The sequence below is a fragment of the Lepidochelys olivacea genome (genome assembly GCF_965140295.1).
Source record: "Lepidochelys olivacea isolate rLepOli2 genome assembly, chromosome: 2".
In the NCBI taxonomy this organism is placed as follows: Eukaryota; Metazoa; Chordata; order Testudines; family Cheloniidae; genus Lepidochelys; species Lepidochelys olivacea.
The window spans coordinates 239,444,696-239,469,423 of NC_140412.1; the positions used below are offsets into that span (position 1 = coordinate 239,444,696).

The 24,728-nt window shown below is 45.1% G+C and overlaps 1 protein-coding gene across 1 annotated transcript in view; it reads left to right on the forward strand.

Annotated features, from left to right (window-relative positions):
* Window positions 1-24,728, forward strand: part of LOC311515344 (sperm acrosome membrane-associated protein 3-like) — a 78,267-nt gene that overhangs the window by 25,434 nt on the left and 28,105 nt on the right. The window contains exon 2 of the mRNA XM_084618333.1: window positions 10,842-10,974. Within this exon, the coding sequence (XP_084474459.1) occupies window positions 10,971-10,974 (4 nt within the window). The 5' untranslated portion in view covers window positions 10,842-10,970. The remainder of the gene's footprint in view (window positions 1-10,841; window positions 10,975-24,728) is intronic.

The following is a 24,728-nucleotide window of genomic DNA, read 5'->3' on the forward strand; positions in this document are numbered from 1 at the left end:
CAGACTAGATGACCACAACAATTCCTGCTGGCCTTGGAGTCTATGAATCTATGAAAAACACCCATTGACTTCAGGGGCTCAGCGTTTCGTTCATTAGGCCTGGACCAGTGCCCACTGAAGTCAATGGAAAGACTTCCAAAGAGTTCAGTGAACTTTGGCTCAATCCCTTAACTTTATTTTCTGCTTCAACATGTCTTTCACAGATCAATCTTCTGCAAGAGTTTGTACATTCAGCTGTGCACCTAAGTCTCGATGGCAAGAGGCATCTGAGGTTTGGAGTATCTAGCCCATAATGCAAAGCTGTAAATATTAACTTGGAAAGTTGTCTCATCAGCATCCTCTTGGAAACAGGGATTAAACTGGTCATTAAAAAACTATTCCATACATTCCGCTAGAAAAAAGAGGAAGGGGGAAGAATCAAAGAGCTAAAATCAGGCAATGAACTGTTCTGGGCTATAGAGAAATCTTTGAATGATTAGGCATAATTTGCAGATAAGGCAGTTCCTCAGCAGGGCTACAAGAGGACCCTTTGTTCTCTTGGGAGAACTATTGTTGATAACATAATTATTTTCCAAGAGAGAAGAATCACGGATGCATCTTTGAAGATTGAAGGCTTCCAACTAGTGAAGATGATGTGTTTCATAAACAGCTGTTATGTATGTTATGTTATGTAGCTGTTATGTCCTCATGATATTGACCAGTAATAAATAATGGCCAGTAGTGCTTTGGTATAGCTGGAAAGACAGACTTCCCAGTTCCATGGCAGAAAGCAAGAAATAAACCTCCAAGGCAAATTTCCATTGGCAAGTGGGCAGGATTCAGTATATATGTAAATAAATAAATAGCTGTACAAAATATTCTGGGATCAGCTCTGTGGCTTGGCACGCAGAACATCCTCGTTTGGAGGAGCCAGTGCTTATTAAAAAGAAAGCACAAGGGAAGGGGATGCTACTAACACAAACAGTTATTATTCTAACAATAGAGGCTGGCTATCATGGTGGTATTGTCCAAAGGGAATAAAGTAGTCCATTAAGATTTCCAAAATCTTAAGAAAAAGAAAGGAGCCCAACCTGCAAGATTTAGATCTGGATCTAGGTTTCAAACACACTGAACTTCAGGGTTGTTTGGACCTAAGATTTTGATTCAGCCCGTTTGGAAAACAGGGACTTTCTGCAAATCTTGGATTAACTGAAATCTGGGTTTGGGTTTAGAAACCTAATTCCCCAAATTAGGGACTGTTTTGATCCAGATCTTTGGCCTGGGCCATCTTAAAAAGTGAAGCCACCCACTGCCTGCTGAAATATAGGAGTGGGTTTATGGCAATATCCATATTTACCCACATGTACCTGCTGGTGAGGTACCCAGTACCAGCTGATATGCAAGGCCTAGGACAGTGGTTCTCAAACTTTTGTACTCATGACCCCTTTCACACAGCAATTCTGAATTATACACCTTTAAAACACCTTTTTTATATTTAACATTATTTATAAATGCTGGAGGCGAAGTTGGGCTTGGGGGGGATGACTTCCTGCGACCCCCTGAGGGGTCACAACCCCCAGTTTGAGTACCCCTGGCCTAGGAGAAGGTCTGCTTACTGGCACAAGACACCAGTTAAAGGGCTATTTATTATTTCACAAGGAAAAAGGGACACAGAGCAAAGGGCAAGAAAGCTGAAGATGTTAATATCCCCTCAGACAGAAATTCTATTCTGGGGCACCTGGCATGGGCCACTGTCAGAAGGCAGGATACCGGGCTAGATGGAACTTTGGTCTGACCTAGTAGGGACATTCTTATGTTTTTACAGTAGTAACAGAAATATTCCAGGGAAAACTTTTTTTTTAATCTGTAAACAAATCCCGAAGGTATCTGAGGCTCATCCTTGCAGCATCATGCTACTGCCTGAGAATCAGAAAGTAAAATTGGTGAGACGGCTCAGCTTAGCTTCAAAGTCCAAGGGCAAAACATTAACCTGCTGAATAAATTATAAAAAAAATATGTGAGATTTTCAGCATTCTTTCAGTGTTAATAATCTAGGTGCTAATAGTAACAAAACTGGGACCTGAGCCAAAGCCCACTGAAGTTAGTGGGACTCTTTGCATTGATTCCAATAGTCTCTGGATCAGGATTTTAATAAGTGATTTTTAAGTTGACAGAGACTATTTAAATAACTGCTGCATCCCAGCCTGGAGGTGATCACAATTCCATAGTGACTACTTTAATTCCTGGGTGTGATGGGGTGCATCTAGCCTTTGTGGCTCCCTACAAAAGGCTCTGTGGCTCTCCCCTCCCAGGAAGCAGTAGTGTAGGAGAAATGGAGCAGTCCTCCAGGTTTGCCTTAAGAGGGCTATCTGGAGCAGCCATTTTGGCAACCACAGAGACATGGTCCTCCGAGGGCTAGAGGAGCTAGCAGCAGCTCATAAGGGTCCTGCTGGCTCAGATAAAAGTAGCTGCTTGGCCTTAGCTCTTCAGTCACTGGTTGGAAGGAGAGGAGTGAAGAAGGGGGTTCTGTTATCTGGCCATGGGAGCCCAACCAATAGCACTTAATCAGCTGGGACTGCAGAGAGAAGCCCCTTGAGGACATTGGCCCTGAGTTAGGGCTGGAGATAAAAGGGCCTAGTGGGAAGAGGTCCAGGGAAAGAGCAGAAAGGAATGTGTTGAGCAGTACATGGCTGGTGTTTTAGGATACATGGGGTGGGCCTGGGTTCCCCTACTGGCCGCAGGTAAAGTATTGTAAACCCCAACAGGGGACAGGGCTTATTTGGGAGCCTAAACAAAAGGCTGAATTTAAAGGCCCAGAGCTGGGGCTGAAGACCCTACCAAAGGCAGAAAGTTTATTTATTGGACTCTTTAATATCGCAGAAGGGGTTCATTCGGACTTTCTGACTTGGCTAGAAGGCCATGCCACAGAAGATCTGTTAAGGTGGGCCTGCAGGGGATGCCAGGGGTGAAAGATGGATTATGATACCACACCCAGATGCTTGGAGGCACTTATGTTGCCTTTTCAATGTGCCTGAACTAGAGTGGGTGAAACATTTCAAATTATAAAAAGCTTTTGATGAAAAAAGGGACAATTTTTTTGTGAAAAAGTTTCCATTTTGTTTAGCAGCTTTAACTTGAACATTTCTGTTCTTCCCAGTCTCATGGGGGTAGAAGCCATGGAGACAGAATGTAGACATTAGATGCTCAATTCAGAAACTAGAGATGAGCTGACTATATAGTATGCAGATTGGGATTGAAAGGAGATTTATTTTAGGGTTTGAAGTTCAGGTTCCTGGTTAATCCAGGGCTAGAATTTGGGTTTGGGTTCAGGTTCTCTAATGCCACAATCTGACTGGGAATTCTGGTGAGATTTCAGCTCCAAAGGGTGGAAATCTGACAAGAGCAATCTCTGATGAACAATAGTTCTTGCGCAATTTTCACCAACTCATGCTACATCTAAACTGGTCTGGGAAATAGGCCCCTTCCATTTTTGGATCTAAACTGTCTAGAGCCAAACTTTTCGGGGCAAGTTAGGATTCATGGATTTTAATTAGAATTCAAGAGCTGGAGGAGGGTAGCTTGAACCTGCTGCATTGCATACATGAACCGCTCCTGCGTGGCTGCATTAAGAACTACCACAAGAGTGGAGAAGAGAGGCAATGAATCGGCAAGGAATGATTTACTGCCATGGGAGCATATTAGAAATCGGGATGATGGGACATATCTCTGTCAAGCAGTTTTCCTCTCCACTGTCCTGTGTCTTACAGGACCAGTCCAATAATCCTCTCATTGAGCCTGCTCTCAGATAGGAAAGGAAATGCTGCATGAATCCATCCTTCCACAAATTCCTCCTCCTTGCCGTGCATTGAAATGTGCAGCGTCTTTGTATTGTTTTTCCTCTTCTACAAGTTTTTACATGGCAGGGGTTGATTTAGCACTTTGGAAAGCACTTGGGGGAATCTGTTGGGAGTTAAAGTGCTGTGTAAATGGAAGATTATATGATTATTATTATTTTAAGTGAGAGTCACAAAGCCAGGCTGGTTTCTGCTGGGAGCTAGGTTAGAATTACAGGTGTTCAGATATAGGAGAGTCCAAGCCAAATAGCAGAGAATGTACCTGTTTGTTTTCTTTTTCGAGGTGGATGTAATTTCGCCTCCCAGACATGATTTACCACTGTGCAGTGCCAGGTAATACTTAAAGGGGGGAAAGTCTGTTGAATTTTATGACCCTTGCAAACTTGTTCTGCCACAGCATGGCCAGGGGTTCATTTGGCCCCATTTAATGTCCTGGGCCAAGCGTGATCACAGCCTGGAGGTCCAGCCAAGGCTACTGGTCTGTGTTTCACGGATGATTTATTTTCTTCTTGCCTCTCTTTAGTCCATACTAAATCGTAAACTTGATCTCTTGTGAAAGTGCAGATGGTGATCCTAATCCTGGGACATGCTGAACACCCTCAGATCTCACTGATAGGCCTGGTGTTTGTACTAGTTTTAACTAGTTTTTCTGATGAAGCAGTTCAGAAATGGTTACTGGGGAGAAGATGCTTAAGGGGAAAATCCTTTCCCCCCTCTTTCTGAGCACAGAGGTGCCTACATAAGTAATTGGGGTACAGGAGCCAGAGAAGCTTCAGTGGCTTTGTGATTTCTTTGCTCACCCAGCTCTTAATGAAGCCCATCCCAGCTACTTGGTTGTTCATGCTAGGTAAAAGATTTGCCATGGGCCAGATCTCTGGATCCAGACAAGCTGTACTCACTGCAGGACCCAGAGAGGGGCTTGAGGCTACCTTTCCATGCCTCCCAATCCTGGAGCTGGTCGGGGTCAAAACAGCTTCCTGTGTAACTCAGACAAAAGTAAAGGCTCATCTCGGGGCATGTCCACTCTACAGCAGCACAGCTGCAGCTACACTGCCATACCACTATAGTGTAGATGCTTATTACACTGACAGAAGGGATTTTACATTGCTGTAGTAAATCCACCCCCTCCAGAGGTAGTAGCTAGTTGGATGGAAAAAATTTGTCTGTTGACCAAATGGGGTCTACACTGGGGCTTAGGTCAGCTTAACTACATCTTTTAGGGGTGTGAATTTTTCACATCCCTGAGTGGTATAGCTGGGTCAACCTAAGTTTTAGGTGTAGACCAGGCCTAAATTATGTCAGCTAAAGGGGCCACTCTGCTGGATAAGGGTCACCAGAGCACATTCCTTCATCTGACCATACTATACTCCCTTCTTGCCCCAAAGACCCAAGTGCTATGCTCATCACCCCTATATCTGAGTGCATTCCAGGAGTGCATTAAGCAATATGACTAACACCTGTCACATGTGATCTGTTCTCTCATCCTATGCCCAGGGGGAGAATGGTGTGTGCAGTGGAACGTTTTGTTTTGGCAGGGTTATTTTGTTGCTTTTAATGTACATATTGCTATGTGTTTATGTTAGAGAAGGCAATATTGAGGACATGCACCTTGCACTTAGATTGGTAGGTGGTGACATTTGTGATAGCTCTTAGTTTCTATGCAAGTTCATTCCACAGTCCTGGTGTGGCCCTGGAGAAAGTTCTGTCTTCCTCACAGACAAGCTTTATCCTTCTGATAGAAAGTCTCATTGTGTCAGAGGAGCAGAGCTGTCAACCATGGTCTTCATCTGGGAACTTTAGGTGACCTTTTAAGTATGCTGGGCCAGGTCATTGAGTGCCTTGGAAATGAGGACTGAGATCTTGAACTCGATTCATCATTCTATGGGAAACCAGGGTGGGGAATGAGGACAGGCCTGATGTGCTCCCAGAATCCCATGTTGCTGAGGAGATGTGCTGCAGCATTCTGCACTAGCTGGAATTTCCTGAGGGCTGACGGCATCATGCCCAGGTATACTGAATTGCTGTTGTCCAGACAGGAATTGACAATGGTGTGTCTCACTGCAGCCAGGCCATTATCCAACAGGATGGATCGGAGTCTTCTAGCCAGTTGGAAAAAGTGCTATTTGCTGATGCTTCTACGTGAGAGCTCAGCATCAGTGAGGAATCCAGGTGCATTCGTAAAGCACAGAATGAATTGACCAGCTGTGGGTGTGCACTTTCTACCACTGGAGACTGCACTGTGTCTACGAACTCTTCAAAGTGTTTTCTTCTGTCCACCAGCATCACCTCTGTCTAGTTCGTTCATCCACATTGTTCTTCACCCGTGAGCTGTTCTTGTCCAATCACTGGGCCATCTGGGCAGTAGTAGAGTGGCCACATATTGTGAAGGATAGGTAGAGCAGCGTGTCATCTGCATATAGCTGGCACTTGAGTCCATGTCCTTTGACCACTTTACCTAATGTCTGCATATAGATGCTGAATAAGGTCAGCCAGAAAATTAATCCTTGTGGGATTCCACAAGTGAGGGGTCTAGTGGTGGACGTGCAGTTTCCCATCACTACTCACTGGGAGCATCCCTCCAGGAAGGACTTATATCATTCAGAACATTCCCTTGGACCCTGCCACCTCTCTCAGCAGCATTCATGGTTGACAGTGTCAAATACTGCAGAGAGTCCAGGAGGATTAAAATGGATATCTGCCCGCTATCCACAGACAAACAGATCATCATCCACTAAAATGGTTTCAGTCCCATGTCCTGGCCTGAATCTAGATTGTGTCAGGTCTAGGAATTATCGTCAAGTGAGGTGAGCTTGTGGTTGGTCTCTGCTTGTAGTTGGTCCTGGGTTCTCTATGAGCTTTCTCAGGACTGGGAGGTTTGAGACTGGGTGGTAATAATGTTGGGGGGAAGCAGATGGTATGCTGGTTTTATGGCAACCAGAGATTTCCTTATAAAAGCTGTTTTCTGTCTCCTTTGGGTCACCATATGGGCATAAAAGGGGCCAGAGCCAAGGGCCAGAATCTGGCCCTATGTGCCAAATATTGCTGTGTACAGCACTTTGAATATATGGATTGCTATAGGCATCTGGATTGGGGTGCTCTCGTGACAGAGCACCCCCTTGTGTCAGGATGCAACATTGCAGGGGTTTTCATTTCCCGTGTCCCAAGCAGGTCATCTGCATGGTGCAAAGATTGCCCTCTTACTGAGAAGCAGCAAGCCCAAACTCGTTCTGGGGAAACAAATGTCCATAAGTCCATAATAAATGTCCTTAGTCTCTAAGGTGCCACAAGTACTCCTTTTCTTTTTGCAAATGTCCATACGTACTCCAGCGTCCCAAAGAATCAACCTGTCTTCTCGGCCCTGTGCTCAACCCTTTCCTGGGGCTCCTCTGTCTTTCTCTGGCTCTGGTATCAAGCACTGTCCTTCCCAACCTAAGTCTTCCTGAGAACTGCCCAGGAGTGAGCCAGCCAGCCTGCTCCCTGTCGCTGCTTCCCCCTTGACTGAACTCTCTCAGCCTGTTTGTAAAGCCCATGTGTCTGAGTTATCACCTAATCTTTCTGGAGTCCCACCCTCTCTGGCTGACAGGTAACTACTTGATTACCGCCCAGGTGAAGTGAATATGACTAACTTGGCTTTAATCCTCTCTGGCCTGTGATGGGGGAGTCACCCACCACAACATTAATCATGTCATATTCTATATCATTACCCAGAAACCTCTGAGAAAAATACGATGACATTAAACTAAACCATTTATGGGGCATAGTCTAGTGAAGGATCAGTGCCATTCAATCAACACCCAAAACTTTGATCTTTGATTAGGACCCATTAATCTTTCCAAATCCTCTTGAAAGTCTCAGAACCCTCCTGACTCTTTCTCTCCCCCATCACCTCCCATCATTACCATATTACCTATCTCTCCCTATGTGCCCCATCCAACTCCCATTGAAATCAATGGGATGTTGATTGGATTTTATACATTTAAAGAGCTGTCATTTTGGCAGGTGGGTTGTCATTTCTAGTGGCTGTGATTGTTGCTGCCATTCCTGCAGTACTAGGGGAACTGACTTGAGTGGTCTGCTCCCCTCTTCTTATAGGAGATGCATTTCAGGCAAAACCCCACTCCTTCTCTCTGTTGAATAGTTTCTCAGTGGGCTCTTCTGCTGTTCTCTCCCAACTTGAGAGCACTCTGTGGTTTCTTTGGAACCTCAGTGCACATTGCAGGCCTCTGAGACTCCAAGCACGCAAGATTTCAGGTGTATGCAGTGTACAAGTTCGGGGGAAGCCCCAGAATGCTGATAAGCTAGAAGACAGCTTCAGTGACAAGGCTCAGTAACAAGACTACTGGATTCCCTGTGTAGCTGTTGCCAACAGATTGGCAACTGGCTGCTCCATGAAGATGACCTGCACTAATAATACCACCACCACCACAGTGAAAAGGGTGATTGAGGCTTTCAGGGGTGGGAGGGCAGGGGCAGAACTGTGTGTGTGGAAGCAGAGAACCTGTTCCCAAACGCAAAGAATATTTGGTTCATGATTCACATGGACTCATTGGTATCATTCCATGCGACACAAAAAATATCAGTAATTATCAGTGTCTTATGACAGACCGTTACTTGCACACACACACACACACACCTCTGACTAGAAGAGCTTTTCTTGCAAGAACCGGATTCTAAGACATTAATGAACAGCCCATGGTGGGAACTGTGAGGTCTAGAAAATGAAAGCATACATTCACCGAAGCACAAGATTTTATTTTTCATACAATGTTTTTGATGCAGAGTCCCGAAACAAAATGCTGCCCAGAGTGAATCATTTCTGGTCTAATGAGATCTGGGAGGGGTTTAGTTGATATTTAGGGGGAAGTTTCCAACCAGTTACCCTTTGTGCCTTTGAAAATCTCTCTGTTAGAGATACAGTGGATGAAGCGAGAGAAAGTAACGGAGATGGCATAAAAAGAGGAGAGTTAGTAAAGGCTGAATGGATGAATATTAACAGGGTGGATAGTCATTACTGGTAACATTTGCAAATGACACCTAAATTGGTGGAGCAGTAAAGAATGCCAGAGAAAGGTCAGTTACACAGACTGACCTGGATCAGTTGGTAAAATGGGTTCATTTGAACAGTGTGTTTTTAATATAGCCAAATGTGAGGTCATACATCTAGGAACAAATAATAGGGGAATGGCTGCATGCTACAATGCAGTAACACTGAAAAGGATTTGGGTGTCTTGGTAGAACATAAACATATTGAACATAAACTCCCAGTGCAATGCTGTAGTTATGGACAGCAAATGCTATCCTTGGATGGATAAGCAGGTGAATATCAAGCAGAAGTAGGGAGGGGATATTACTGAGATCATTCCTGGAATACTGTGCCCATTCTGGTGTACACACTTCAGAAAAGCTGTTGACAAATCAAAAAGGGTTCTGAATAGAGATACATGAATGAGTTGAAGTCTGGAAAATATGCCTTATAGTGCAAGACCTAAGAGGCTCATCTATTTAGTTTATGCAAGAGCAGTTTAAGAGGTAACTTAATCATACTCTCTAAGTACCTACACAGGAAAGAGATTTCTGACAGTAGATCAGTGGTGTTGGAACAGTTTTTACAGTGGGGGTGCTGAGAGCCATTGAACAAAACTGTAAACCCTGTGTATGATGGAAATCACTGCAAGACAGGGGCTGCTGACGCACCCCCCAGCACCCATGCAGTAGATGGCTCTTTAATTTAGCAGAAAAAGATGTATTGAGATCCAATGGTTGGAATCTGAAGGTAGGTAACTTCTGACTAAAAATAAGGTGCAAATTTTTAACTGTGAGGGGGATTAACCATTGGAACAACTTTCCTAAGGATGTGGCATCTTTCTAAAAGAGATGCTCTGGCTCAACTCAAAAGTTATGGGCTTGATGGGGGTCTTGTGTTAAGCATGAGTTTGATGACCGTAACAGCCCCTTCTGGCCTTAAACTGTGAATATGACATATCCCATAACAGAAATGCCACCGCTGCACTGTCTTCACATACAGTCCCTTGAAAGCAAGTTGGGGTTCTGGACTGCCAACCATCCATACATTTATAGAATCTATTTAAAAACCAAACCGGGTAGAAATAGTTGTCTTAAAATGTTGACGAAAGTGTGTGTGTGGTGGAGACAGGAAGTATCATAAAAACTTTCATGAGAAACGTTCTCCATTTTTCTAGCCAACTCTAAGAAAACACGAAAGGTCAAATCCAGGCTGTCTGTAAGTGTCAGGAGAAGACTGACTGCCACTGTAGACAGTTGGTCTGCTGCTATTTCTACCTACAAGCACAGCTCCTCAGGAGGATGGAAGGAAATGCTGCCACCTTCTGGTGAAGAGCCATGTTTCCTGGTAGTAGAACAAGGTTTTAAGTCCCACCATTTTCAAGCAGTTATTGTTTTCGGCCTCAGCAAGAACCACATGTGATCTGGTGGTTACACGACAGAAAATACTTCTTGGTTATCCTCCTACTGGGTCCACCACTGTAGCACAATACAAAGGGCTGGCATAGGCACGGGAACTATTGATGCGGGAGGTGTTGCAGCACCCCCCAGGTTTTATGCGGGGTCCCAGCTGCCAGCCACACGCCCCTGGCTGCTGTCCCCGCACCTGGGGTGCCGGCTCTCGGCCCCACGCCCGGGGTCCAGGTTGCCGCCCTGCACACAGGGTCCCATCTGCCAACCTCATGCCTGCCCCCAGCTGTGGCACAAGCCTCTGCCCTCTTACCCCTGTCTGGGTCCCTGCCTTCCGGAAACATGACCCCACTGCCAGCCACAGCTCTGGGGCGGGGGCACGGACAGGGGCAAGGGGGTTGGCTTTCAGCACCCCCACTATTAAAAGTGTTCCAGTGCCACTGAGGTCTGGGGTAGGAGAATGCCTTGCCCATGAGGACATTCCCATGGCTAAAAGGCTGCTGGACTGGGAGGAAACGAGATGTGCTCTACCTGACTGCTATCATTGTCCCTCTCTTCCTCTCCACTCTCTCGTAGCGATCCAGGCCTCCGTTAAGATGGCCAAGATGATGTAGGCCAGGCAACAAGAATTGCTACACACCAACCTGGTCCTGCTGTACAGCCAGCTCCAGGCTGATCTGGGTCTCAACCAGCACCCTGGCAGTTATGGGTGAGTTTTCTAATGCCGGTGTTTGGGCTGCCGCTGGTGATTCTACCATGGCTATTCCCAGGTTTAAGGCTGGGCCCTACCAACACAAGTCATGTGATTACATCAGAGTCTGAACTTTTGTTTAAAAAAATGTTTCTAGCCCTCAGGGTTGCAAAGACAACCGTGAAAACATGACTCCAGTGTAACTGGGTGATGTCTGCCTGAGTCTGCAGACAGCCTGAAACAACAGCTCACACAGGGGCGAGCTGCCCTGTACATCCTTACAGGGTGCTGACACTGAGACCTCCTGCTCTTAGGCCCCCCATGCTAGCCCTATCACAACAAAAGACTGTGTGACAGGAAAAGAAAATTGCAGCGGCCCTGGCCAACTCACTCACGTAAGCAGATACAGCCTTGCTGCTGAGGCAAGTACTAGGGGATCCCCCCCACTACTATCCCTGCCTCTTTGAGAGGCACAGGGGACCCCTGCTGCCTTTCTTGTGGAAATAAAAAGTCCCCATGCCTCTAGAGGAGGGACCTCATGCAAATGCTCCAACCTAAATCCATATCTCAGGGCACTAGCTGATTAGAAGACCCCCCACATGATGGAAAGACTGATAGTAAACTCCCTGACCTGGGACTCATGCTTCTTGATCCTGGTACAGCAGAAAGAAATGTACTGACAAAAACAAAACAAAACAAAGAAGAGGAGACAGACAAGCATGAAAATAAACTTATGAAATTTGTGTTAAAATATATTTTACAGTAGTACTGCCTTGTATTGTGTTGGGAAAGCTGTACACAATGTGAGTGTCTGTTTAAAAAAAACAACCTTTAAATGAGAATTTTTGTCTGTAAACTAATTGTTTGGCGGTTGGCAAGCCCCCCTAGACTCCAGGTGGCAAACTGGAAGGACGAGCAGTCGGAAAATGCAAGCATGGAGCATTACTTTAACAAATAATAATGGATTTTCTGTTTCCCGTGCACACACAGTCCCCCTTGGTGGGCTCTTCCTGATAGCTGTGCTACTTCCTGCTCCTTTTTTAAAATCAACAGATAGGCTACTGTCACTGAAACGTGGAATAAATCTGAATGGCCAGAGCTGGTCTCTGTACTGTTTACAATCATGAATGACTGCAGAGGAAGTGTTCTCACATCATCATCAATGGAACCACAGAGGTTCATTGAGATCAGACCAAAATTAGGATGCAGCAAAGCATTGCTTTTCCGCCCAGCCGGCGCCATTGCAAAGATAGGTTCAGAGTTGTCTGTGTCCAACTAGTGGATAGATTTACATGACACGGACTTTCCTCACCTTCCTCCACGAGCTTTCTAAATATTATCCCTTGAGAGGCTCCCAGAAGAAGATAATGATTGAAATGCAGGCACAGACAAGGACGTACCCGCTGGTTTTGTACTCAGCGTGGCTAAGCAATGCTTCGGCTACGGCTGCCTGCCCTGCCACTGAGTCTCAGGCTCGCTCGCGAGCTACCAGGAGTATATGCACACGAGCTGGGGAATCACACCCCTACCTCGTTGTGCAGGCAGAGCCTCGGAGCCCAGTTCTGCTGCCTTACCCATTGGGAGAGCTAGATGGGGGGGGGGGCTAGTGTGAGTATGGGTACATGAGCTGGGGAATTACACCCCAGTTTGTAGTGTAGACAGAGCCTAAAAGGAGATGCATAAAGTGCAGTAAATGGGACTCTTTGGGTTACATTCTGCTCCAATGAAGTCAGGGTGTAAATCAGAGCAGAATTTGCCCCCTTTTACACTAGCTCAGTCCTCCTTATACTCACTGAGACTCTCCTAGACTTATTACACCCACTTAAGGGGACGTAAGCTGGTGGAACTTATGTGCTGCTGAGAAGCTGGACGTGGGTTCGGAATGTATAAGTTAAAATAGGGTGGAGACTTGCTCTAACTCATATTTTCTTGCACCTTCCTGTTTGTTGCTTTTGTGACTACTTTCCTCTCCTCACTTGGTCACTCCTCCACTGATGATGGTAGGACTGCTTGTGTGAATCTACTCAGAAGTTTGAACTCTTAGACGTGGCTCTAGGAGAGAGGAATTAGTAGAGTGAGGTCAGATGCTGTTAAAATGGCATACGTGCAATACAGATAGAAAGCTGGTTTAGTCAGCACCCTCAGGAGTCCTCCTGAGCAGAAGGGATCCCTGAGAGCAGAGAGCTGGCAGAGTGATTCTACATCACAACCTCTTGCCCTCCCTTTCAGTGTGAGCTGCACCTCTGTGCTCCAGCAATCCCCAGGTACTGGAATGGCCCCTTGGGAACACTTGCTTCTGAGTATGCCTTAAAACAGCTCTGAAACTGTTTTAAGTTGTACCCAAGGTCCAGTACAGTGCCAATAGCTTAAAGCTACCATTGCATCCCCCTGCGTTGCATCTCTGGCATGACCCAGAATCTGGCCTGTTACAGGTATGAACAAGTTCCAAGTTCATAGGTTTCCTTTGAACTATTATGCATTACATTAAAGGCCAATGGGATAAAAGACAGGTGGACTTTTCATTAAATAGTGAATACAGTGCCAGGACCGTCTCATTAGACATGAATGACTTGCCAAGATACAATTCCCTTAGTGGGCTGGTACTTTTAAAAAGAGCATTACAAAGTCAGATTTTACTTGAGAAAAGCAACAGTAGGGCCAAGGAAGTGGCTTTAATCTACTGTGCCCTTGCCAGCAGAAATAGCACATTCAGGATGCTTAGCTAGGTACTCAGTGGGTGATGTGGCTTGGTAGCGAAAGCAGTTTAATAAGTCCAGACCTGTTGCTCAGTTTACATTATACTACCCACAGTATCTCCCCCAGACAGTGATCTTGAACGTTCCTGTCTCACGAAGGGTTCACTGATTTGGCAGAAGATTAAAAGTCATTGTAGGATACCTCCTGGCTCCCCACAATGGAAAGGAATCTCAACTATCCTCAGGGACTCATTGGAGTAAGTATACACTGCATCTGGAAGTGAGCCTCCCTGCCCAGGTCCACAGATTTGTGCTCAAGCCACCCCCGAGCCCGGTTTGAGAGCCTGAGCTGCAGTGACAAAGCAACATCTAAACAGTTATTTTCAGCATGCTAGTGTGAGCCTCACCAGCACAGCGTGGACCCAGGCTTGCTCCCAGATGCCATGTAGATATACCCATTGGTTCAGTCAATTCAGAATGGGCAGGTCGACAGCTCAAACACTGAAGGGAATTCTTGACAGCTTTCTAGTGTCTTTTTGAGCTTGATTTAACATAGGATTACTTCAGATCAGCATGCATTTCAAAATACACAGTTCGTAAATAATTTATATGAGACTTAGTCAGAAGAAGCCTCCTAAAGATATATCTCCCTAGAATGTGTTCTGTACTGCTCCTCTTCACAGGTGCAGTGGGAGGGTACAGCCAGGTACTATACATTTTTGAGAGATCCCAACTCCGGTAGCATGTCACAGAAGGCAGACAGATTTAAGTAACATCAACATTAAAAAGGTGCAGATTCCAAAATTACATATTTCAGACCTCATTGTCCACAACCTCGCATCTTGAGGAGATATTTCTACCTGTGCAAAGTGGGTATAAAATCAGGCCCCAGGTCTCTTGCACATGTAATTTGAACCAGACAATAATTGGTTACCACAGAAGAAAAATTTGGCAGCAAAATCACAAAAGACAGGACGAGTGAATTCAAAATGGTCAGGTTTGTTAAAAACCTGCATTCCTGTCAGCCAGCTCCATATCACATCTGTGGTGTATTTAGTGCTTTTGGACTGATTTGATCATACTAAGCTAGATGCTGAAAAGCAAATAAGTTGGAAAATGTCTTGATGCCTCTCAAAGGGTAGATACAGAGAGCCATAGGTCTCACTAGTTAGTACAATGGCGGGGTCTCTGTCACTGTGTTTTACTTACGCAGTGACAAGCTTTTCACTTTGGACAGGGTGTGCACCTTTCTCTGCTTGGAGAAAATGCTTATGAAATGAATCACATAGTACTTCATAAAGCCTTTGTGAGGCTTTTAATGTTTTCCCTTCCCTCTCCCCCCGCCCCAAAAAAAACCAACATAAACCTCAGAGGTTTTTGTTTTTCGTGCTGTAAGAGGCGATTAGGAAAAATCACAACAATCTTGGAATCACGCTGTCTGTGTGCTTGGTGCCCATACATGGTGCAGTCCAGATTCTGTCAGACATTCTCAATTAGGACTGTGACATGAGTGAAATGAGCAGTCCTTCTTTCTCCCAGACAGTTGTAGCCCTACTTCATTAGTCATCCATCACTCAGACAGACTCCGACAAAGAATGCTGATAGCATCATAGCTGGAGTAAGCAGGCTTGAGCAAGAACAGCAATGCTGACAACATACTGTACTGTAGCTCCATCTGCAGGGCTGCCAGCATCAGATCCTCCCATTGGCTCAGCCCTTTTCCATATCCTAAAGGTGAGCAAGACACGGCCTCAGATCTGGCTGTGACCTCTAAAACAAAGGGACCTTTAACATCTCAACAGGACAGAACTATCAGCCCATTCGCCTAATTAAAAACCAACCAGAAACGGCCTGAATTCCTTATTAAGGACATTTACTGTGATGACTTTTCCCCTGAGTAGCCAAGAAAGATTTTTAATACTTACAGGCGTTGGTAGAAATATATGTCTGAAAGCCGTTCTCGTTAGTGCCAGGGGGCAAAATTCAGAGGTGGTGTAAATGAGGAGTTGGGTACATCAGTTAGAAAAGGCATATACACATAGTGTAACATAGTGTGGCTGTGCAAAATGAGTGAAACGCAAATTATACGCAAAGTATACGCAAATTCCAGTTTGAGTCTCCTTTCATTAATCCTGTGTAACTTCAGCGCCTTTGTGGCCAAGATGGAGTCTGCTTTGCAGGCAGCTGTGGCTAAGAGACGGCACGCGCAGGAATGCAGCAGAAAAAATTCCCTCCACCCCAGGGGCACCTGTTCTAAACCCCCCAGAGTGAACACACACCCCCACAGGAAAAGTACAATAGATATAACAAAGGGAGATATTTATTTACAGAGGAATGAGAGGAGAAAAAAACAACAAGGGAAATGTAGGGGGAGCAGTAGAACAGGGTTGCATCGAAACCAAGGCCCCACAGGCCCAGTGGTAGCACAGTCTGAAAGGGCAGATGAACTCTGTGTGCAGACACATTGCTCAGGAGTCCTGAGCAAAGTTCCAGTTCAATGGTGAGTCTTGGGTGCTCCTGGTCGTCTTCAGCGCCAGTGAACTTTCCCCAACAACCCCTCCAGTGCCCTCTTCTGCCGCTCTCTGCAAAGCCACACATAGCAACAACCTCCCCACTTAACTAACTAGCAGCCTCCCTCCTTATTCCCAGAGTCACAAGCCCCAGTACTCAGTCCCATGCAGCTCTGGGCAGCAGTGATACTGGGTCCAGCTCTGGCCTGTCCTTCTCGGGCGATTCCCCCCAGCACAGTGCTCCTCCTGGCTCCTGCCCTGGGGTGTCCCCGATCAGCCACCCTGTCCTTCCCAGGCTTCAGGCAGGTTCTCTCTCCTTCACTTTGTCCAGGGCCTCCTTGCTGCATCCCTCTTCTCCTGGGGCTCCAGAGTCACACCCTCAAGTTTCCTTCCTTTCTCTCACTGCTCCCCCTCCCCAATAGGAAAAAGATTAAAAGGGGCCATGCTCTCTAAACCCCAAGGGGTTACACCTGTTTTTATAGCTGAGTAGCACAAACTTCAGTGGGGTTACCCTTAATTTATGCAAATGTAAGTGAGAGGAGATGAAACTTAAAGGGGGACTGCAGCAGAAAATGGATCACAACTGTCCAGAAAGAAGGCAGGAGTCCCACTAAGCTCATTATGAGTACTGCAAGCAGTCAAGAAGCAGCTAATAACTGGGTATAAGATGAATCAGGCCTGCTACTTTTATGTACAGTATGCCCACACCATGGTGGACCTCTCTCATCTGCCAAGAAGCCAGCAGTTGCAACTAGTCACTTCAGAGCTAGTTTTGAGAAAATGACCCCACAAAAATTCAAAGTTCTCCCCTCTCTGAATTTAGACCATTTTCACAAAATGTTACCAAAATTTGAAAGCCTCATATTTTTGTGTTCCAGGATCCCTTTCCAGCCAGGCTGGGGACATGTTGCAGGTGGGGTGCAGAGCTCATAGAAAAATGGTAAATATATTTTTTGAGGAAAAAAATTTCTCAAAAATGTTCACTGTCTTTGATGAACAAATGAGAGCTGAGGATGTTTCAGTTTTTTCTCCCCTTTCTCTCCTTTTTCCATTTGGCAATTGAAAAAGGGAGCTCTACTGTGGCAGCACACAAGGAAGCCCAAATGGCTGCCCAGTATGCTGTCCCTGTTCTGTGGATACATGGAGGCCTTGAGTCTCCAGGGCTGCCATTCCAGCATAGAATCATAGAACCATAGGGTTAGAAGGGACCACATGGGTCATCTAGTCTAACTCCCTGCCAGGCATGTCCCAGAAGAATTAAACTCCCTCACAAACATGAACAAAAAGTTTACAAACAGCAACTTTTCTTCTCAGCAGATCGGAAATAAATTCAAAACACTCGTATCTAACTTATTAGCATTTCTAACTTACCCACTAGTGGGTAATCTAGGCATCAGGAAAGTCCACTATAAAAAACCATAAGAGCTGCCATATTGGATCATACTGGTCCATGTTGCCCAGTAGCCTGTCTCGGAGAGTAGCCCATATCACAGCTGCAGAGGGAGAATACAGAACAGGGCAATTACGGAGTGAGTCATCTGTCTTCCGGTAGTCAGAGTTTGGTCTCCCCCAGCATGGGATTGCAACCCTGACCATTTTAGCTAATAGTCTTTGAGGGACCTATCCTCCATGAACTTATCCAGTTCTTTTTTGAACCCAGTTATTCTGTTTGACATCACAACATCCCATGGCAATGAGTTCCACAGATTAACTGTGCATTGTGTGAAAAAGTACTCCCTCTTGTTTGTATTAAACCTGCTGTTTATTAATTTCATCAGGTGGCCGCTGGTTTTTGTATTGTGTGAAAAATTAAGTAACACTTCTCTATTCACTTTACCACACCATTCATGATTTTATAGTATATTTGTTCAGATGGGTATTAAGACATTTAAAAAGCCTACTAAAATATGTCTGGGACTCGCTTCAGGAAAAGCATGATCATTAAGCAATCAAGAATAGCAGGGTTGTATTTGTTCAAGCAAAATCATTAAAGATTTTCTTCTCCTCTCTGTGTTTTCAATATTATGAATCAGTTTAGTTTGAAAATGAAGAAGGGCATATGTAAAGTCTCAGCTTGCTACATAAAGCTTTTTAGATGCGTAACTCTCATTAGCTTTAATAGGAGTTGACCAGCAAAAGCCAGCTGTGCAGTAAGTTGAGTAAATACCCTTCAGATATGAAACACAGTGCTTTCTCTTTAAAAAAAATCTCTAGATTCCAGACAAACCACAAAGATTCCTTCTATAAATAAAGGGTTGTACTTAAGAGATAAGGTGAATGAAACAGAACATTGTGAGTGGATAATAGTCTCATGCTACAAGATAAATACCAAGGCACTTACAGAAAATAAAACTCAAGACACAGCCAAGACATGTACTGTCGAAATAGGTTATTTCCCAGTACTTATATTCGGTGCCGTTGACATTTACTGTTGTACCCAATGTCATACTAAAAATATATACAATAAATAAATGTCACTGGCAGACAGTCAGGAGTCAAAACTGCCAATCCATCGCAGTATGCTGGGGAAGGGGAGAGGCACACTACCCAAGCAAGAGTCATTGCCTCAAGGTGTTTAGAAATCAAGTAGGACTGGATTCTGATCTTGCTTAAACCAGTGTAAAACAGGAGTCATTCTGCTAAGATCAGGAGTCACACTGGTGTAAAACCAATGCAGGAGGAGAATTAGAACAAATGTCTCTGCTCACAGGTGCCGACTTTCCAATGTGCTAGGGCGTGCTTGACCCGTGGATCTGCCCCATGCCCTGCCCCCACTCCACTCCTTCCCCCAAGTCCCCACCCTGTGTTCCTGCTCCAACCCCCCCCTGTCTGTTCCTACCCGAATTTTGCCCCCTCCCCTGAGCATGCCATATTCTCACTCCTTGTCCTTCCCCCAGAGCCTCCTGCACGCTGCAAAACAGCTGATTGTGATGGGCTGGAGGCACAGGGAGGGAGGGGGAGGCACTGATCGGCGGCGCCCACCAGTGGGCGAAAGGCACTGGGGGAGAGAAGGGGGCTGCCGGTGGGTGCTCAGCACCCACCATTTTTTCCTGTGGGTGCTCCAACCCATGGAGTCGGAGCCTATGTCTCTGCTGATGCTGGATGAGGGAGTGCCTGGGACATTTGAAAAAATTAGCCAACACTCCTACCCAGTACAGTGTTTCCAGCAGCACCCCTTGCTCTGCCTGCTCCCTGAAAGCAAACTGGGGTTGCCCCTGTGTTGGTGTCTTATGTGAGGGAAAATGGCTCCATAAGCCCTATTCCTCCAGTGCAACTGGATAGGCCAGGCAGAACTGAGCCCTAAATATATTCTGGTTCTAAATATGAGCTGTGATTTCTGCATGGAGTGGACGTGTTCTTTGCTCCAGCCAGCCTACAAAACAGTTTATTCATAACAATATTGTATATTTTATTTAATTGCTGTTTTATTGTTTGTAATGTTTTTATAAATAAATCTGTTCAGCCATCTGAGATCTGGTGGCTGCCAGACACCAAATGCAGTCATGAGAGTAGCAGCCCTGTTAGTCTGTATCCGCAAAAAGCACAGGGAGTACTTGTGGCACCTTAGAGACTAACAAATGTATTTGATCATAAGCTTTCGTGAGCTACAGCTCACTGCATGCATCCGATGAAGTGAGCTGTAGCTCACGAAAGCTTATGCTCAAATACATTTGTTAGTCTCTAAGGTGCCACAAGTACTCCTGTTCTTTTTGCAAATGCAGTCAGTTAGTATAATTGACAGGACTGGATATCTATTGCCTCGCCCATCTCAGTGTGCGCTTGGTGAAAAAGTGTTCTGGCAGGCCTTGAAAATGTAGTTCCAGAGCAAATCATTAGCACATCTAACCCCAAATATTTTGAAATCCAGAAACACTGAGTCATGCTGCTTGTTCTATAAAGTTTTGCTACATTTTTAAAGCTAGATAGTCAAAAGCAAGCATAAGATCATGCAAGTTATCTCTTCACATGTGTCAGACACAGGAATTTGGCACATGTATCAAAATGATGGAGTAGAACAAAGAGGCCACCCATAGCGTATCATTGAATGAAAATAACTTCAGTATTGGGAATGTACAACAGATCATCAGTCAGGATTGCCATTGTCTGTGCCATGTACTCCTCTCAATTTTCCATCTCTGAAGAGGTGAAGCCATAAATACCTTTGATGTATATTAAATATAAGCACTTTATAAAAACAATGGAGTTGGAAAAAATATAATGTTCTATTCTTAACCTGTGAGTGCCCTTAAAGGTATGTGTTGCCATGGTCACTGTATCTGCAGGCCAGTCTAGCCAGGGAGCTGTAGGAAGGCCTCAGGAAGACTGACAGTTGCTGATTAGAGTTTCCAGAAAACTCTAATCAGGAAAGGTCAGGATTCAATTATGACAGAAACCATCAGTCACCCTTTCATGAATGATCCCCACAATTCTGGTGATTGAGCTACTGGGACAATATTGTTTAGGTAAAGCTTTGGGGGAAATATATTACTTCGGGTTTTAGTGTGTTAGTAATAGTAAGTGATAATAGTTTACATTTATGTTGTGACTTTCATACCATAAGATCCCAAGAGCGTTGCAAGCTGTGGGGCAAATATGAGGTCTTTACTCAGGAAATACATTTAAGTTAATGGGCCAAATCATGGAGTCTCTTCTCTGTTATTAATTAGTCCTTACTCAGGCAAAACTCCCATTGAAATGCAGTAGGAGTTTTGCCTGCGCAAAGACGGATTAATAACTGAATAAGCACTAAAGGATTTGGCCTCCCATGCCCAATTCTGCTGCCTTCACTCAAGTCAGCACTCCCATTGGTCCTCTAGATGTGAAAATATTTGGGGTTAGATGCACCAGTGCAAATTGTTAGCACTACATTTTCAAGAAGTGCCAGAATGCGTTTCGCAAGCACACACTGGTTGAGGCAATAGATTTCCAGAATTGTCAAGTAAGGTAAATGTATTTGGTGTCTGGCAGCTAACAGACCACAGCAGTAACTTTTTAATACAAATTATGTTGACATCCGTGGGAGTTTCGCTTCAGTAAGACCTGCAGAACTGAGCCCTTGGTGTGTTATCTGTGTAATGAAATGCTGCCACCTCTGGAACTAAGCTGGACAACCCAGCACACTGCTCAATAAGATGAGTGTTGAAAGGGCATCAGAACAAATCCATACTCATCTAAGAATTGCCACGTGATATGTAGCGTCTATGCAGACAGACAGGACCTTGGTTTAGCTTCAGTCACTCTGTTCCTATTCAATACACTTGTTGTTGAAAAGGTGACCTTTCCGCACCTTGGGGAGTAGCTGCAGAGCCACACCTCTTACTTTCAAGGCCCCACAATGAAGAAGCAGGATGGGCAACACCTTAATGAGGTCATTCAAACTGTCTTTTTCCAAGTCGTGAGGTGCTAAAGGCTTAAGCTTTCACAAATGGCCACTGGAGTACTTCATTTTTTAGGCCCTCAACTTGAGACAGATCAGTGGCCTCCTGGAAAATTTAGGCCTAAATGACTTCTTGAAAACCCTTCACATATGCATCTATTTGCTCTGCATTATAGTCACAGATCTTAGCGAGCACTCCTCCCGACCACCTCCAGGGACTGCGGTGAGGGGAATCCAACCCTGTGGGCTCTGGAGTCTCTGGGCTACGTTAAGCTTCTCGAGCCTCAGCAGGCTGTGGCACTGGTTCCTCTCTTGGCCTCTCTGGCATGTTTCCTGGGCACCAACTCTGAGTGTGCTGCCCCTTTTTGGAAGTCGAGCTCCTGAACCCATCTGTGCTGGGCCCTAGGACCAACAGTGACCGCTATGACACCTCAGTTACTCAAATACACCCCTTCCCCAGAACTCCAGCCCACAGGTTTGACGCTTCTAATTTAGAGTTGAACTCTCTCAGGGGCACACAGGTTTTGTGAAGCAGTTGGCACAAATACACTTTGCACAAACTAACCCTTTTATGCTCTTTAAACTTAATCATGTAAAGCATAGAAGCAAAATCATCATACAAAACACTCAATGTATGGCCCTGCCTCAGTTTGCTCACCACTCCATGGTATTCTTTGGGCGGAGGTCTGAGTCCCTGGGGTTGTTCAGCGTCCTGGGGGCCATCTGTGCTCAGGAAAGCAGGCAGGGACCTCCTGCCCCAAGAGGGTGCTACATGCTGGGTGATCTCTCCCTCCTGGAGCCCCTTACCCACCTTCTGTGACCTGGCTCTCACTTACCCAGGCATCCTCTCGCTGTCTCTCTTCCTCTGTGGTGGCTCGCTATTTAACCCCCCGCCCCCCGTATTCATTTGTTCTGTCTTTTGGGTAACTTTCCATTGCTCCTACCTTCTCCTCTCCCATTAAAAGAATCCAGTAAACTGTTTTTTCTAAAGATGCAGCTGCTTTTTTAGCATAACTGTTTGTGACGTTTGAGTACCATTGTTACCTTTAAGTATTTTCCATAGTCCTTGTCTGGTCTGTATCTGCTACAGGGCCTGTCAGCAAAGGTGGATCAACACATATAGGAAGAGATGACACAGCAGGTTTTCATAATACAACTTCACAATATCAATCAGAATTCATAAGTTGTACAGAGATAGCCCCAGTTTATCACAATTGTATTTTAACAAGGGATCTACAATACCTTACTTCTGTTTTGAAATGGTCCCAGCCTAAAATAGTCAACATGGCCTTCTTACAGAGTGTCTGGATTTAACTGGGACTAATTGTATTCGGATCTACAATCTGTGCTAGATGCATTATGTGGGTTTCCACTTTCCTTTGCACAATCTGGGATTGGGCACTGCCAAAGGCAGTATACATGACTTGATGAGCCAATGGTCTGCTCCGGTAGGGCAGATCCTGTGTTCCTGAATCTTATGACTTCATATATTTAGAATAGCCCATTGTGAAAGCCTTTGAACTAGAGCCCACCAAAATAAGCAGAATGAGAACATTTCTTAGAAAGTGTTCTCCTGCTGTGTGGCCATGTGACATGCTGGGTAATTCATGGCAATGGCTAGCTATCGAATGCACATAAGGTGAACTAGCAAAATCTCCAAAGGCTTCAGCATTCAGGGGCAAGTCTCATCCCTCCCATGCTGCTCCACCAGAGTCAGAGGGCCCCGGAGGCAGTGGGAATACTGCAGCCCTGCTGTACATGGAAGAACAGGATTTACCTGTGTGGCCAGGCCCACTCTCCATGAGCACCGTGCAGGTGGTGAGGGACTTTTGGAGAAGGCACCTGCACAGGTACACCAGCCATTCACCCCTACTTTAGCCTTGGCAGCGCTAAGGTAACGTAGCAGCTGTAGAACAGCGCTTTTGCCACTCTGTGTTTGGGGAAGAGCTTCGTTCCCCTGACCCCAGTGGAACATGCTCTGCCAAGCCCTTCGATCTGGGCTTAGTTCACTGTTCAGAAGGAGGGTATCACTGCAACGCTCAACCTACCAAAGTCCAAATATGTGACAAATTCCTAATATGAGGCATATAACAAGATAATAGGCGGATGCTTGAACCAAGATGGCCTTTACTTTCTTTATGCATATAGTCTTCTCCTTACCCCCGCGTCTAAGATTTAATATGCGACGGGTGGAAGTACTGATGCTAACAAACCCTTCCCACAGCGCTGGCTGTCCCTTTGTCACATGGGTGTGGGCTTTGTAGGAGCCTTGGTTTGGGGCTGACTGACATTAAGGCTTTACCAAAGGTAGCCCTGTCACACTTGTGCATGGGATGAGGCAGGCTGAGTCAACAATCTTTTTCCAAAGCTGGGCTCACTGAATCAGCTATAAAAGGCCCAGCAGGCCCACAAATCTGTCTGGTTGACTTTGAAGGATTGCTGTAAATGGAACGGTTTATTTTTTATTTTGTGGCTGTAGCTTGTTAATTTCTGTCAAGTTTATTTTTGCTGTTCTAGCAAACAACACTGTTGTTGCAGTGTGAACAAACCCATCTAGTTTGTCTTTTCACACTGTCAGTGTGTCTGATGTCAAGAGATTAAAGTAATAGACAAGGAGAAGACATTAGGTGTGTGCAGGGAAGAAGTCAGTTTGGGTCCTGAATGAGTGCTGTACCTGAATGAGTGTTCTGTTCCCAAAAGATGCAGAATGCTAGATCTGATGCTGGAAAAGGACTGACCCTAATAACTTGAGGACCAAATTCTGCCCTCTAGTATCCACACAGAGCTCCCAGTGAAGTTATATATGCAGATCTATGGGCGGAGTGGGAAAATATTTCCATGGTGAGTGAAAGACTGCACAGAGATGGCAGGGAGGTAAATTTTTCATATGAACTAAATAAAGGAAAGCATTTAGAGTTCATAAATAGCCTAATTAGTGTTAATCCTTTATTTTGCTTTAGCTATAAGCAGCTCTGGATTCTTGCTGAATGAAATCTCACTTCCTGATTCATTACTGACCCAGCAAAGTTACATAGTGTCATTTAAACTGAAAAAAGATGGTAAAGTGTGTTACCAGTTGAGAAGCAAAGTGTAATTTTCTGCTGCTCCACTTTAAACACTAATAACTGAGAGCATAAACAACTTTAGTTAAAAATAATGCTTGCTGAAGGTTACTTCACTTCTCCGTGT